The following is a 16635-nucleotide window of genomic DNA, read 5'->3' as shown; positions in this document are numbered from 1 at the left end:
AATTGTTTTAATATCTTTCCAAATTAATTATTTTCATGAAATATATATTTTAAATTTAATTTTCGGAATTTATATAATGAAAATTTGATTTAATAAATTATTATAAGTCAATATTTTCGGCCACCCCAATTATTTAATAAAAATCTGATTTTATTCTTTGAATTATTAATTTTCACAGAATAAATTTTATTGGATTATTAAAATTAGGCAAAAAATTATTTTACAAATCCATAAATTTAAAATAGAGGGACCGAAATTATTGAGCAATATTGAGCTCAATATTTTCGACCACTCATGAATTTTCTAAATGATTTAAATTTATTTTATTAAAAATAAAAATCCTTTAAAATTCCTTATTTCTACTCTTAAATCTAAAATTATTTGATCTTATTCTATACTTGCACTCCAAGCTCAAAACCTACTAAATAAAATTTCATGACCAAATAAAATCTAATATCCTTCCATACATTTAAAATCCTAATTTCTATTCTTTGAAATTTCCATAAATTATACAACCCTAAATTGCTATAAACCCATCACCTAAACACCTATAAATACCCCTCTTCCAAACACCCCAAGACACACATTAAAAAACCAAAAAATCTCTCTCTCCCTCACGGTTTTCCTTTTCTTTCTCCTCCCCATTTTCCGGCCACCACCATCACCGGCGACCACCCTCACCGGCGACCACCTGCTGCCGTCGGCGACCACAACAGCCACCACCTTACTGCCGGCCACCCTTGCTCCTCCCTTGCTTTGGTTCCACCACCATCCTTCAATTTCTCCTTTCTCCTAATCTTATTTTACATTACTAAACATTTTCATATATATTATTTCTTACATAAATTATAGTATAAAAACAGGAAAATTATTTAAATTATAAAAACAGAAAATTATTTTATTAAAATATAATGATACTTTATAATTAATTCATGCACATATGGGGTAGTTTGGTTAAGTTGTTGTGTTTATTTGATAGCCTTATATTAATTAAGGTTATAATAATGTGTAGGGTGTTCGTGATTAAGTGAAGTGATTGTGTGAATCGCTCGTGTTACGATCAAGATACGTTATGTGGTTTGATACCTTCGAAAGTTGACTATGAAATTATGTTTTAATATTAATACAACTCTTATGAAATTATGACTTGTTATGCTTCTTATTATGTTCCGTATGAAATTATATTTTAATATGTTCCGTATGAAATTATATCTTATTATGTTTCGTATGAAACTATATTTTATTATATTTCGTATGAAATTATATTTTATTATGTTCCGTATGAAATTATATTTTATTACGTTCCGTATAAAATTATACTTTATGTTCCGTATGAAATTATGATATCACGTTCCGTATGAAATTATGTTTTATGAAATTATGTTGTATGATGGATGTAAATTAATGATTTTGATTTAAAATAAAGGAGACTTTGAATCGTGATTGAAATTATTAAAAAGGATTGAACTAAAAACGATTTACAAGTTTATTGTTATTCAAGTGTAACGGATTTTAAAAGGTGCTTTTAAGCAAATCAATCGATATGTTATGAATCCCACTTAGGGAATTGATTAGTAGAGAAGGCTATGGACTTTGCATGACCTAGTCTTTCCTCAAGATTGGCCTTTGTTCATAAAGTAAACCACTTGGGGGGTGTGCACACTTAGTGAGGAATTGATTTTGAAATGTAATCGATTGAATTTTAAACTTGTCTTGAAGGAATTGAATTGGAAAAGCTTTTACTTGAGTATGGCATTGGAATTCTTATGAATTAAACTTAAACGATTTAAATTATGTTTTACTTATCTTACACATAATCTACTAAGCATAATTTGCTAATACGTGCTTTTGTTTTGGCTTTGCCCTGTTTACCATCTATGGTAAGCAGGTGAACTTTTCAGGTGGAAGTTAATTGATGCATACGGGAGTCCACGGGAATTTCGCCTAGCTTAGGAAAGTTTGGGTTGTTTTTGTGTCATAATTTATGAACAGTTTTATTGAAGTACTATTAATAATGAATAAAGATTTCCGCTGCAAAAGTATTTTGAAATATAAGCCTTGCGTTATTACGCGGCGATAATACGCCCAAGTCTATCTCTACGGTATTTATACGTATTTTCTACATATTCCGTAGAGGGAGATTTGGGGGTGTTACAATAACAACACCGACCTTCGAAACTAGACGCCGCCAAACAGTACAGTACCCACTGCTATAGGACGAATACCACCAATGGGCTTGACAAGTGGTGTGAGAGGAGCACTAGAAATATACTCTCCTAGTTCCATAGGACATCTTCCAGCTAAAAAGAGATTAACCACCTCAGTAATAGAGTCAACTAACACATTTGAGACAGCCACAGTAGCACCACTCAAGCAATCCATAAGGTGTTGAGCATGTAAACCATTCCTACCACATGATGTGGCATGTGGAAAACTCTTAATCCGATCTAAAACAATAGCAGAAGTAGCAATGAGATGAAGGTGATCAATAGGTGTATTGGGAAAGGATGGAAGTGGAGAAGAAGGGTGTATTGACTGTAAATCTGCAAGAGTGGCCTCATTATAAGGAGCTATGCTTAAAGAAGAAGAACCCGGACTGCAGCGGTGTAATGGCCATCACAAATCTTCCTACAACACTGCTTGATATTACGCTCTTCCAACTTAAGGTCCTCATCATCAAACCACCGACAAAGTAGGAGAATCCTCTACCAAAGTTTCCCTCACAAGTTGTAAACTACCACCTGGTGCACTCTAAGAACAGATAGCACGAGAAATACCCTCTTCTTGATGTTGATGCTTTACCGAAGACCTAGACTCATGACTACTCCGCGGGCGAAAGGTTTTAAGTGTGCAAAGAGGTAACACCAACAAAGAGACCCAACTAGAAATGTCATTAGGCTTAGAGATGACCTTCTTAAGAGCACCTTTCAGAACCCGAGAAAACCTCAAACGACACTTGGGAGGGATAGACATCAAAATTCGAAACCCCTTAGAGAACAAACAATCGAGGAGAGCCATATCAAAACCACAATGTTGATCTTGTATCAAACCACTCACGAGTCCAAGCTGAGCAGGAGAAGAAGGTGCTTGTGGCTTGAAGAAGTTTTGAAGCACAAAACGAATAATACCATCTCCTTCATCAAGGGGTGACACATCCTCACTCCTATCATGACGACACTTAGAACGAAGCATATGCGTTTTGTAGCAAACCCCACATAACCAAATCACCATACACGTAAAAGTAACTTCCGCGTCCATATAAACTTCCAAATTAAAAGTAAGTGTAATTATACATAATTATATACATATATAATTATAAGTATTTTATTTTCCTAATGCAAATACCTATGTTCATGATTAATATTTTATGACTAATATTTCCAGCTACTATATTTTAATCAACTCACGTTACTTCCTAGGTTCCTATATAATTGGTGATTTTAATTTGATTCCTTTAACAAATTTAAAAGTGATAGTCATCTTCATCTAATTCCTAGAGTAAACCGATTTTCCAAGAATTTTTGAAACCGACTCTATCCATCGCCATTGTCAATCTAAGTTCCTAAATTTTCGGATAACTAACTAGTCAAAACCTTAACTCATTATCTTCACTACCACCATGTACAAGACTAGATTCATGAGCTACCTCAATTTCGATTTTAAAATACTAACAACCGATCAAGATAAAGTTTATCTACTCTTTCAAATTCAAACTTCCGTCCTGTATTAACCAATTTGATCTATATATAACCTCATTGATACTCATTTTCAACACTTTACAAGCAATTCACACACTCTGCTAAACATCATCACACTCTACGCAAGAAAGTCGACCACCGAAACAATTCCAACCCAGTTTCGACATAGCAAAAGCACCCCTAAGTAGCACCAAAAACTACCACAAAACACACCATCTCGTAGCCCACATCATCCTCTTTACACTAAGCTTTAAAAATCTGATAACCGATCAATATCGAAGGTATACGGCTAACCTAAAGTCACTAATTCCCCTTAACTTCTTTCGTCATCTCACGGTGATGTTTTTTTAAAATGATTGATGATGATGATTTCAATTTAACTTATACGATTTTAATTTCTATTTTCCTTTATCATTTTATCAAGCCATCATTTTATTATTGTACAACTAGTTTTGATTTATATATTTGACCACTCACTTAAAGGGTTAGATTTTATATACAGGAATACGTAGATTTATATCCGTACACGTGTTAAGATAAATATTTATACGTACACTTATAATATAAACAGTTATTAATATATATTCGGTCTATTTTTATTTGTAGAGCACGTAGCGGAGGAAAGTAATTACTAGATAAAACCTTTGTGTCGTGTTTGAGCTTGATAAAGTAAGTTACTATGTTTATTACTTTTATAAACCCTGTGAAAACAAGGTTTTTTAATGTGACAACGTGTGTTTTTATTCATTATATGCTTCTGGGAATTTATTTAATTACGATCTTAATTGCTTTATTCATTAAAAAAAAAAGCTCATCTTTTATGACTGATTTAATACTTTATCATACGGTGATTAAATATTCGTATGTTCACAACTATGTAATTAATTTATTAATCACTTAAATTAAAGAATTCTTGGAAGGTGTGTTACAGATTGGTGTGTGGGTTGACCTAAACAATGTATCAAAATTTTAGGTCAGAGCTATATAGCACGACCCTAGGCTTAGTCTACTCCCTCGAGTTAAAAACACTCAATGAAGGGTGTGTACACTTAGGATTAAGACCTATTTGCTGGTTACACTCGTTTCGGGTGGTAGACTCGAATCTATAATTTGGTGGTGGCATTATATTATTGTATATTCCTTCCAAGAAATTAAATATTTGTACTTATTAATTAATATTGAAAATGTGCTTAGGTTGTTTGTGTACAAGTTCTTAAACAATATGTATTCTTCCATGATAAAGAAAGATTTATTTTAAAATATGTTACAGGGTGAAGTAATACTTACTCAGTTGTCACTGACTTTATTATTTCTTCCTTGTATATGTTTCTTGAATTTCAGGTTATGTGATTCAATGTGAGAGATCGATCAACCGAGACTATATGGGTCATATTAGTAATAATGTAATAGAATTGAGAGTTTATTTAATGATTAGCTTGAGACATTATTGTAGCTCCTTTAAAGGTTATGACTTAAATATGACAATTATTTAGTTTTGGAATAAATCTAGTTAAGTCATCGTTTAATTTGGCCTAATCAATCTCCTATTTTTATGTCTATACTAACGTTCTTAAAAGAGTTGGAAATTGGGGGTGTGCCGTGTGATATCCCGCGCATCAATACAATATTGACGATCACAAAGATACTTGATTAGGGAACTTCTAGTAAGGCTATTTCCACCCACATCTTGACAACCACTACACAAAGGGACAATGAAACCTCACTACGGTAGCCGACGTAACTACACACAGCCACCACCAAAAACTACGGCACAACCCACCTTAAACCACCAACAAAAACCGATACCAAAAACAACCAAAAACATCAAACAAACTGACGCTGCAAGTTACACCAAAAACTAACACCGAAAGAAAGAGTATCGTACTAGAAATTGCACCATAATCAGAAGACGCAAACACGCACCAGAACGTACCCAAAACCGCCTAGAAACTGCAGTAAAAAACGCACCGAAACGCAACTGAAACTGCAGCAAAATAGCCCTTCAATACTGCCTGAAAACAGCCCACAGAAAATGCCCAGAAGCCGCAACCGTAACTGCAGCAAAACAGCCCTTAAAACAGCCTGAAAAACTGCACCGAAAAATCCCTTAACACCGCCTGGAAAACTGCACCAAAACAGCCCAGAAAACGAAGCCAAATTGTCCAAGAAAAAGCCTGAAAACCGCTCTAAAACAGACCCAAAAAACAGTCGCCGAAAACCACCTTAAAGCTGCCTGAAAACCGTCTACAAGACTGCACCAAAGAAGCCCGATTCCACCTAATTTTCACCCAAAAACTGTACCAAAATAGCGATGAAAGGATCTGAATTTCGCTTGATGAGATTGCGCACCCACCAAGATGTTGAAGGCGTTGACTTCCCCTGCCCTAATTGCCCTAAACGAGAGAATTTGACGTGGAACTTTTTTTTTTTTTTTTTTTAATTTTTATTATTATTATTATTATTAATCAAAAACCTAAAAAAAAAAAAATTAGTGGGAAGCCGAGATATATACAATCTGGGCCCCCACTCCTCTAGGTATAGCAAATCCTATTCTAGTGAAGATATGAGGAGCAACACGTGCCCCAATGTCTCGAGTCTTTGAGGATTTCTGGACTCGCTTCAGTAACGCAATCACCTCCTTCTCTAATTCCCCAAGAGAAGATAAAGAGAAAGGAAGGAAACTGTACCCACCTGCAACTAGCTTCATAGTTGACCCGCTTACGATAAGCCGCATCAATCACAACTCGCCTAGGTACGAAGTCAGACAACCCAGTCTAAGTTAAAGGAGAAGACCCAGTCAAGTCAACACACACATCGCGACCTCGTTCCCAAGAGTAAAGCAACACGTCCGAGGTCCCCGACGTTCACTGAGACAATCCAATGTCAACCTCCTTTCTTGCTGAAATCCCAGACCGATAACATATATCAAGAAGGGTATTCCGAACAACATTATGGCGATTTTTAATACCCACCATACCAGCACATGACATCGCATGATCCCCAAACATATCCCCAACAAATACCCTAGAGCAAGTAGAGCACGGTGTCGAAATAAAAAACAAAGGAACACCCAATTGATAACATAGCACACATCGATAAGTCTTAGCGTTCATCGTCTGACTCAGCCTAGAAAAAGGGACCGCACGAAGCCAAGCCGAGGTGTGTTCTCCCTGCTGAGACTTCCACAAAGCAGACTAGCGAGGAGATAAAGAAAATGTGGATTTTGCGGAAGCAGTAACCTTTGTGAAATATATATCTGCTAATTCTTTCATAAGATTTGGGGCAGCGACCTCACTAGGATTACTAAAAATGTCACACTCCACAATTCTATTAAATAGACTCAACGCATCATCAAAGGCACGACCAGGACCAACAATACCAGCACGTCGTAGAAGCTGAGTCTGCAAGCTAGTAGACTGCAAACGAGAAGCGAGAAAAGCATAATGTCAAACATCACTCGTAGAATAAACACCAAGCCCTCAAAAAGCAAAAGGCAAGGTAGCAAGACGCCCCTACCAATCGCCAAATCCCGACCCCCAAGCAGTAACAATACACTCCAAAGAAGAATGAAGAGACCCATCAAAAGAGCGTTGATCCACCTCAAAAACACAAGGAGGACAAGTACGCAAAGCAAAGTAGAGCTTTGAAATGCCCGTACATGCCCCTAAGCAACAACAACTCATACTGAGGACCATCAAGCTTAGCAACCTTATCCATTAGCGCAATGATCTTGGTCACTCTCTGCATCACAATCTCCCCACTAAAAATAGAGACGGAACTAGCGGGAACCCCAAGAAATTGAACACCATGAAGAGGTCGAGCAATGCTAGACGAGGGATCTTCAATAGGCCAGAAAACCTCAGTTTTTCCTACGTTGAAGTGTAGGCCAAAACGAGGCCTCCTCCATAATTTACTCCAGTGGCTTTCCCACTACCAAAGTATCACCAATAATAGTGCCATCATCCAAATACCAAGCCTAAAGACGCACGTCAAAAGAGTCCCTGATTTTACAAACCAAGGGATGTAAAACCAAAGCAAAAAGCCTTAGGAGCTACCATCGATTTTTATAGATGGTAAGTCCCAAATTCTTCTTTAATTAATGTCTTTAGCCAATAAAAATCACCAACAATATGGTGATTACAGTAAGTCCCTCCATGTAGGGTTTAGTCGATTCCCTTATTGATATAACTATGGAAAGAGGGGAATATCAACTAACAACAACTATTCAAATGCAACAACACAAGATAAACCTATCTCAAAAAAATCACCAAGATCTATGAAATAGGAGTTCTTAATCTATCAAAGCCAACACCAAGTAAAACTAAAATTAAGGTGTAATCACAAAGATTACAAAATAGCAATCACAAAGATAGCAAATTATCACCAATTAAGATGAAGGAGAGAGAAAATCTCATTGATTTTAAAGTTAAGCAAAAGATCCTTCAAAACCACAAGTTTAACCCTATATATAGCCAATATAGGGCATTACAAACAACCTAAGTTCTTAAATTACAGTGCACCCCTAGGATTACAAGATGAAAGACCAAGATTAAACAATGAAAGTAAGAGGAAAAGTAAAGTAATCATCCGCGTGAATACAGGGCCTCTAGAGCGGCCGCTCCAAGGGGTAGGAGCGGGTGCTCCTTATTTCTACCAAGATAGCTAAAAAAAAAATGCTAATAACTTCTTTGTTTCTTGCTCAAATTGGAAATATAACCTGTCGCCGAAAAGCTCTTGAACTCTACTTTAATCTTCAACTTAAATCGCTTTAAAATTTCTTCTAGTGAAGAAGATATAGCTGATTGAATTTGAGCGAGTAATGCATTTTCGATCATGTAGTATACATACGTACAAGATGAAGCCTTTCTTTCTAATCCTTGTTTTCATTCTTACATCTTCAATTATCAATTGTGAAATCAAGAAACAAGGTTCAAATCACTCCTATTCACTTAACCATATTACAAGATAGCTAGGGTATTTATCCAAAAAGTAATTTGAGTCATAAATGCCACTAAAGGATCATATAGCCATACAATCCTTAGTTTCAAGGATGCTCCTACATCACTTATGGTGGGAATTTCACTACTATTGTTTGTTAGTTTATTTTGTTCATTAAATAAAAATAAATAAATAAAATGTTTGTATGAAGACTTGAACATAATACGTTTTACACAAACTCAATGCATTACCACTATGACAAAGATAATTTTATGTTATTTATGCATTAAAATCGTATTTAACCTATAAAACACCTTTACCTAAATCAAAAATGAAAAAAATATTTTTTGGTAGGGTCGGTGCCACCCAAGCCCCTTAATAGATCCACCCCTGTGTATAGGGATTTGTAAATTTGTGAAATTGCGTGTCTATTGGTATAGGGTTGTAGATCTTGAAGATTCGTCTTGCAAGTTTGTCGATCTTGATTGATGACCAATCAACTTTTATCACTTTTGCGACTATACATCAATGGAGCTCTGTAAGAATTATGTAAAGACATCTAAAAGTATTCAAGAGCAATTTAGAAGCAATGTCATTAGTTTCAGGGTGTTTAATTAATACTTGTATTGAGGATTTAGATCTCTTAAGGGATGATTGTAAGTGTCGAATGACTATTAATTATTATTTAATGAAATCACCCCTCCCTAATCCATTAAAGGGGGGGGGGGAAGATTATTCAATCAAGAATTACATGAATTAAATTAAAAAATTAAATAAATTACATATTTATTTATTGACTTGTACAATCAATAAATTAGTACACAACACTAAACTTTCAATCAATCAAATAATTTATGCAACCAAAATCATCTTCCATAAATTATTAACTTAATTTATGATTATATATTAATAAATTTGATATTGTTTTATACTCCACATTAGTATTTTTTGTTAGAATTGTAAAATTAATCAATTAATAAAAAGTCATACAATATCTGCAAAGGGGATTCGATTTTAACAAATACATATATTGAATCAAATAAAAATTCCCTTCATAAAAACAATGATTGTTGATTAGATCTTGCACTATATGGAAAATCACCTGCTTATATTGCTAGATAGTATAACCTCGTCGAAAAGGCAACCTAATGATCATTTGTAGTCGTGAGGATGTTCTCCATTTGATCATCGTATTGTATTCGAAAAGTGGATAACTTTTGCGATCTCGCATAATTTTTCACTAATAATAATAATAATTTGTAGAAAATTATAATAATAATTTGTGTAGTAAAAATATTTTATTAAATTCATTTTTTTTTTAAATATTGAGTTTTATTGAGTTTTGTGCTAAAATTTTCCTCAACTAAGGTTTTGGGAGTCATTTTGATCCTTTTGAATCCGATTTGAGGTCAAAATGACAAAAAAAAAAAAGGAAAATGTCTCATTTGTGCTTGTGTCACTCAAATTGAGATATTCGTAAAATAATTTTTTATTTTTGAATGAATTTTTATTCATAAATCATAAAATATATCCAAATTATTTCATTTTAAACATATGGCTATATAAGTAGTAACTGAACGGGCCAAACTTTCACAAATCTAATCTAATCTAATATATATAAATAAAGTAGGCATTTTGGAGAGCATTCGGAGCGCCACGTAAGAAATATACTTATTTCGACCAATAAGAAGAAAGATTTGTATTTTATTTTTGAATTATAAAATTACGTCGTCACCTAGATAAAAGTAACAAATTAGATTTGATATATCTAAAATTTTAATGTCACGAAGATTATAATCCACGGATTAAATTATTTTAATGAAAAAAATAAAGTAAAAATATAGGAAAAGATAAATTTATAAATTCAATACTACGAGTATAAGAAATCCAAAAAAATTATACTAAAAAATATTTAAATGATAAACGCTTATAATAAAGTTTGATACCTATCATTATAAGATAAATTTTGATAGTTTTTATGATAAGAAATACAAATTGTTCGTTAATTATAATTAAATTAAAATTTGTGATATGTATCATTATAAATTGGCACATCATACGACACAAACAAAATTTCGTATCAATAAAAAAAAAAAACCCCATTAAGCAAATTTTGTGTTAGTAATTTTGTGTTAATTTTTGGTCGTCAATGGCCAGGTAATTTTTAGCTTAATTTTTAAAATCCTATGTTTAAATTAGTATTTCTAATTATTACTTACATTGTATTTATTTGGGATATTCAACGATTATATGTTTATGTTTTATTTACTAAATGTTTTTTTACATGCAAATCTAACATATCATACGACACAAATAAATTTCGTATCAGTATAAAACCCATCAAGCGAATTTTGTGTTAGTAACTTTGTGTTAGTTTTAGGTCATCAATATTCGGGTAATTTTTAAAATCTTATGTTTAAATTTATATTTGTAATTATTAGTTACATAATATTTATTTAGGATACTTAACGATTATTTGTTTATGTAATGACATATGATTAGATGTTGTATACTTAATATATGGATGGCTTTGGTTATTTTTGGAGATGGTGAAAAAAATTTAATGCATAGATTTGATTTATATCGCAATACGGTTCAATTTATCCATTGATGTAGTAGTTGGTTGTGGACGAGGTTGGTGATTCTATCGAAATAAAAGATATGGTAAAACAATGAATAATGATTTAGGATTTAAATTATTAAAAATTTATCATTTAACATTAAAGATTTTATATAATGGAAAAAATATCATATTTACAATTTATTTATATTTAATAAATTCATTATAAATTATAGTTAAAAAAAATATTAAACTTTTGTAATTTTGTCTGAAATTATTAAATACAATAAATCAAATAATTAAAAATCTTAGATGAAAAAACCGTGCATTGCACGGGCTTCCATCTAGTATATATATATATAAAGGGGAGTTTTTTCTCAAGATTTTAGAGAGCCACCTAGGATTTTCAATTTTAAAAAATTATTAGATCGCCAAGTAGGATTAGTATTTTTAGAGCATTACGTATAAGATTATGCCACGTAGGATAGTTATTTTAAAGCGCCACGTAAGATTAAAATAAAAATTTAAATTTATTATAAAAATAAAATACTATCTTTTTAAATTGGAAATTTTATCTAAAAGAAAAGAAACAATTTGTTTTATTTTGTATATATAAAAAAATACTATTAAATTGAAAAAATGAAATTCACGTTCAATTGATATTTAAAAAAAAAAAATTGGATTAGATTAAAAAATAATGAAAATATGAAAGTGATTATAATAAAATATTTTATAAAAATATGCTAATAAAAAAATAAAATCACGTTCAAATATGTAAAGGGGATTTTTTTTTCCAAGATTTTAGAGAGCCACCTCGGATTTTAATTTTTTAAAAAAATTATTAGAGCGCCATGTAGGATTACAATTTTAAGAGCGTTATGTATAGGATTATTCCACGTGGATTGTTATTTTAAAGCGCTACGTAAGATTAAAATTAAAAATTTAAATTTATTATAAAAATAAAATGCAAAATTGAAAATTTTATCTAAGAGAAAAGAATTTAAAAATATATATATAAATATACTATTAAACTTACAAAAAAAAATAAAATTAATGTTCAACTGATATTTAAAAAAAAAAATTGGATTAGATAATAATAATAATAATAATAATAATAATAATAATAATAATAATAATAATAATAATAATAATAATAAATTGACAAGTGATTATAAAAATATAATTTATTCGTTTTAAAGACTAACTTCTGCGTTAACAAAATTTATCATATCTAATAATAAACTTTTGTTATGAATTGATTTCATCTTATAATTTGTTATTATTTTAAATAGGCATTAATTCCAATTAAATAAGATATTTGTAATTTCTTTTACACTTAAATAATTCAAATGTTATAAGTAAAATTGGCGAATGAGATTTTAAAGTTTAAATTAATTAAATATAAAATATTATCTTTTGATACAAGAAAATTCATCTTAATATTTAATGAATGGGAGAAAATTCACAAATTATTTTAAAATAAATAAAACAAAAATATTACCCCAATAGTAAAGAATTAAACTATCTTCCAAGTTTGAGGTTAAGGATCCAATTCTCTGTACTCGTATAAGGATTAGGAGTACTTCGAGCTTGGAGATATCCTTCCTCTCCCCATTTGATTCTCAAATTGTTTAACTTGTTACAGAGTAATTTACATTGAATCTACCCGTAGATTAACGGGAGTGAAATTGGAAAATATCCAAAGTATAAAGTGGACCTGGAAAATTCAATGTCTATCCAAAATTTAAAGTCATTGACTTAACATTATTTCAAAGAATAATAATTACCTGGTGTTGCAACCACATTTCCTTGAAATTTCCCAGGAAAATGACTAATAACTGCAATTAATTAGTACATTAACAAATATAGAAACTTAAAAACAAGTTGCTTCAGAATATTGTAACAATAGTGGAAAATTCGACAAAATAACATCATTGACTCCAATTTTAAAACTCGTTAAAAAAGTCACTAAGTTTTGCTGACAAGAAATATAAAAAGGGATTTAGTTTGGTGAATATCTTTGCGATTTCTCGGCCATTTTCGCCAAACAGCTATCTTCACTTTGTCTTCTTCTCCTTCATCTTTCTCTCTCAATATGTAAGAATTTTTTTTCTCAAAATTAATTTTCTTCATTCTTTCTTTATAATTTTGATTTTGTATCTTGATTAAATTATTCAATTTATCATATGATTGTTTTATGTTATGTAATACCTCTATTGGTGTTTTAAAAAGAAAATTTACGTAGTAGATGATTTTTTTTTTTTTATTATTATTATTTTTTTTTAATTCTACGAATTGTGAGATATTGTTTTAGGAAGGGTTGTATGTTTGTATCGCGTGAAAAATACTGACATACGAAAAACTTGGTCAACTCGACTAGTTGTCTAGTGGTAAGAAATCTTCCTTTTAGTCATAAGAGTAAACCCCACAAGGGGCTCTTGATGTATGGGTGAGGAATTTTTTTTTTTTTTTTTTTGGTCACATTTCCTTTGCACTCACAACAATGTTAATCTAGAAGTATTTTCTTACCCATAAAAAAGAAAAAGGTAATGCTATATGTAGCCCAAAGGGTTATATATAAGCGTTAAATACTCTCTTGTATAAAATTAGGAATTCATGATAAAAACACGCGTAAATCAATGTAATTAGTGTTTATATTTTTATGATTTCTTAACTTTACACGATTTTTTAGTTTGTATTTAATGCATATATGTAGTCCTAAGAGCTATGTATAGCATTTTCCAAAAAAAAAATTTAAAACAAAAACTTGTTCAAGCCATGATTTTGTGTATATTATTTTATGTATTTAATGTAAATTATTATTATTATTATTATTTATAAATGAGGTAGGAATGAGGTATATTATCATACAGTAATTACAAACATGGGTTTCAAAATACTTATAATAATCTAATGACACGAGAGAAAATGATTTTGAATACGCCAAAAAAAATTGATGTGTAAATAATTTAAATGGTTAATGATGGTTATAGTCAGTTGGAATCATCATTATTCACACCTAAGATGTTTTCAATCATGAAGAAATTTATCACCGGTATTTTAGAATTTTAAATTTGATAATCAAATTTATATTGAGCTAAATTTGGCTTGTGAAATTGTGTTGAATTGGCCAGAACTGAGTTTAACCTATCTAATTGGACTTTATATAATCTTAATTTGATAAAGCTGTTCTTGAACGTGCATAAGAGTTGTATTGTCCTAATTTTTCCTGGTGAAAAGCTGTTCCACTATGTTGTTCTTTTTATTATTGTGTTATTGAGTAATAATTTGTTAACCCCTTACATTGTTGAAATTTTCTTATGGTTATAACCTTTAGAAGAATTACATAGACCATAAAATGGGGAACTTGTTGTGCTGTGTTCAAGTTGACCAATCGACGGTTGCTATTAAGGAGAGCTTCGGAAAATATAATGATGTGCTCGAGCCAGGGTGCCATTGTGTTCCTTGGTTTATCGGTCAACAGATAGCAGGCAAGCTTAGTCTTCGTGTACAACAGTTGGATGTGCGCTGTGAGACCAAGACCAAGGTCAGTCTTCTTATATGTCCAGCTATGGTTCCTTTATTGCTTGTTGGTTTTGCCTTTCTGAATCGATTTGTTTTTTTGTTATGCAGGACAATGTGTTTGTCACTGTTGTTGCTTCCATTCAATACCGAGCCCTTTCTGACAAGGCAAATGATGCATTTTACAAGCTCACCAACACTCGATCCCAAATTCAGGCCTATGTTTTCGATGGTAAGTAAATATGACAAAGTTCTATATTTTGGCATTTTCAAACTTCAATAGCTGTAGAAGTCTGAATGTTTTTTATCCTTCTGATTTTATAGTGATCAGAGGCACTGTTCCAAGGCTAGATGTTGATAATGTGTTCGAGCAGAAGAGTGATATTGCCAAAGCAGTAGCAGATGAACTTGAAAAAGTAAGTTTATGCATGTAGCATGAATAATTCGAAAGTCCTGTATATATTTGATCAGATTCTGAAGCTCAAAATTGTTATTCTTTTCAGGCAATGTCTCATTATGGGTTTGAAATTGTTCAAACGCTCATTACTGATATTGAACCTGATGAACATGTCAAGCGCGCTATGAATGAAATCAATGCTGGTAAGACATTCATCAACCTCAATGTGTTGATACCTCTGGCGTCCCTAGGATTGGAAGTATTGTTTTTCATGTAAAAAATCAGACCGCGTTTTATTTGGTATGGAAGTAAGGAACATTAATTGTGTCTTTGGCACACATGGGAAATACTCTTCCTATAACATGCTATCAGAGAGTTTACATAAGAATTACATTGGATTATAATAATTTTGGTTAGAATTGTCTTTGAATCATCCATTACATTTCAAGAACTAAGTCTGACAATGGCTTTAACTTCTGTCAGCTTCAAGAATGAGGGTGGCAGCAAATGACAAAGCCGAGGCAGAGAAGATCATACAGATTAAAAAAGCTGAAGGAGAAGCAGAGTCAAAGTACCTTTCAGGACTGGGTATCGCTAGGCAGAGACAGGCAATCGTTGATGGTCTTAGAGACAGTGTACTAGGCTTTTCAGGCAACGTTCCTGGGACTAGTGCCAAGGATGTTATGGACATGATCCTTGTCACACAATACTTCGATACAATGAAAGAAATCGGTGCAGCCTCCAAGACATCAGCTGTGTTTATCCCTCATGGACCTGGTGCTGTACGTGACGTTGCAACACAAATCAGAGATGGACTGCTTCAAGGACAGGCATCATCATCTCACTAATAACCCCCACCACGTTGTGATGCAGATATGGTTATTTGGTTGTTAGGGAAACTTAATGATGATTGTTAATTTCATTCGACTTTAAATTCTGTGTTTGCTTGTGTGAAATCAAGATTTTCTTCCAGGAGTGTTTGTTTATTAGCTTTCAGGGTAAAACAAGTACAGATGTGTTTATGAATGTACTGTAATTTGCTTATTTATTTGGTGTGACTTAAATTCCTCGCCAATATAATTATGAACAAAATTGTATTTTGTGTTTGTATATAAAGTCGTTACCATGGTTATGCAAGTCTAATTAAAAACTCCTTAAAAGCTTAATTATATAGGCTAGATACAATTATGAAGCACAAACTGTTTGAGCTTTGAAACCTTCTTCTTCTGCTTGAACGCCTTAATCCCATAAATAGGGTTGGCTACATAAACCAACATAAGGACTTCCCAGGAGCTTTGCAACCTTGAACGTCACAATTTAGACGATGGATAGGACATAGGAGTGCATAGTGATTACAGTGCAACAAAAAATTCAAAACAAAACATTCTTGAATGTTGCTCTCATAAACATAAGTCAAGGTCAGCTATACAACATTAAGAAAATTCCCATTATATGAATTTATCTATACTAGTATACTATTAAAAAGTAAATTCCAAAATTATGAAACTATACTACGGAGT

At 32.0% G+C, this 16635-nt stretch overlaps 1 protein-coding gene across 1 annotated transcript; it reads left to right on the top strand.

Annotated features, from left to right (window-relative positions):
- Positions 1 to 13155: 13155 nt before the first annotated feature.
- On the top strand, positions 13156 to 16258 carry LOC110727060 (hypersensitive-induced response protein-like protein 1). Its single transcript, XM_021906598.1, has 6 exons — positions 13156 to 13293; positions 14534 to 14743; positions 14830 to 14950; positions 15043 to 15134; positions 15222 to 15318; positions 15599 to 16258. The coding sequence occupies exons 2-6, from the start codon at positions 14555 to 14557 to the stop codon at positions 15961 to 15963; spliced, it is 864 nt and encodes a 287-aa protein (XP_021762290.1). The 5' UTR covers positions 13156 to 13293; positions 14534 to 14554; the 3' UTR covers positions 15964 to 16258.
- Positions 16259 to 16635: the final 377 nt, after the last annotated feature.

Source organism: Chenopodium quinoa, unplaced genomic scaffold (genome assembly GCF_001683475.1).
Source record: "Chenopodium quinoa cultivar QQ74 unplaced genomic scaffold, ASM168347v1, whole genome shotgun sequence".
Taxonomy (NCBI): Eukaryota; Viridiplantae; Streptophyta; class Magnoliopsida; order Caryophyllales; family Amaranthaceae; genus Chenopodium; species Chenopodium quinoa.
This window is presented reverse-complemented; position numbering and strand designations above follow the sequence as displayed.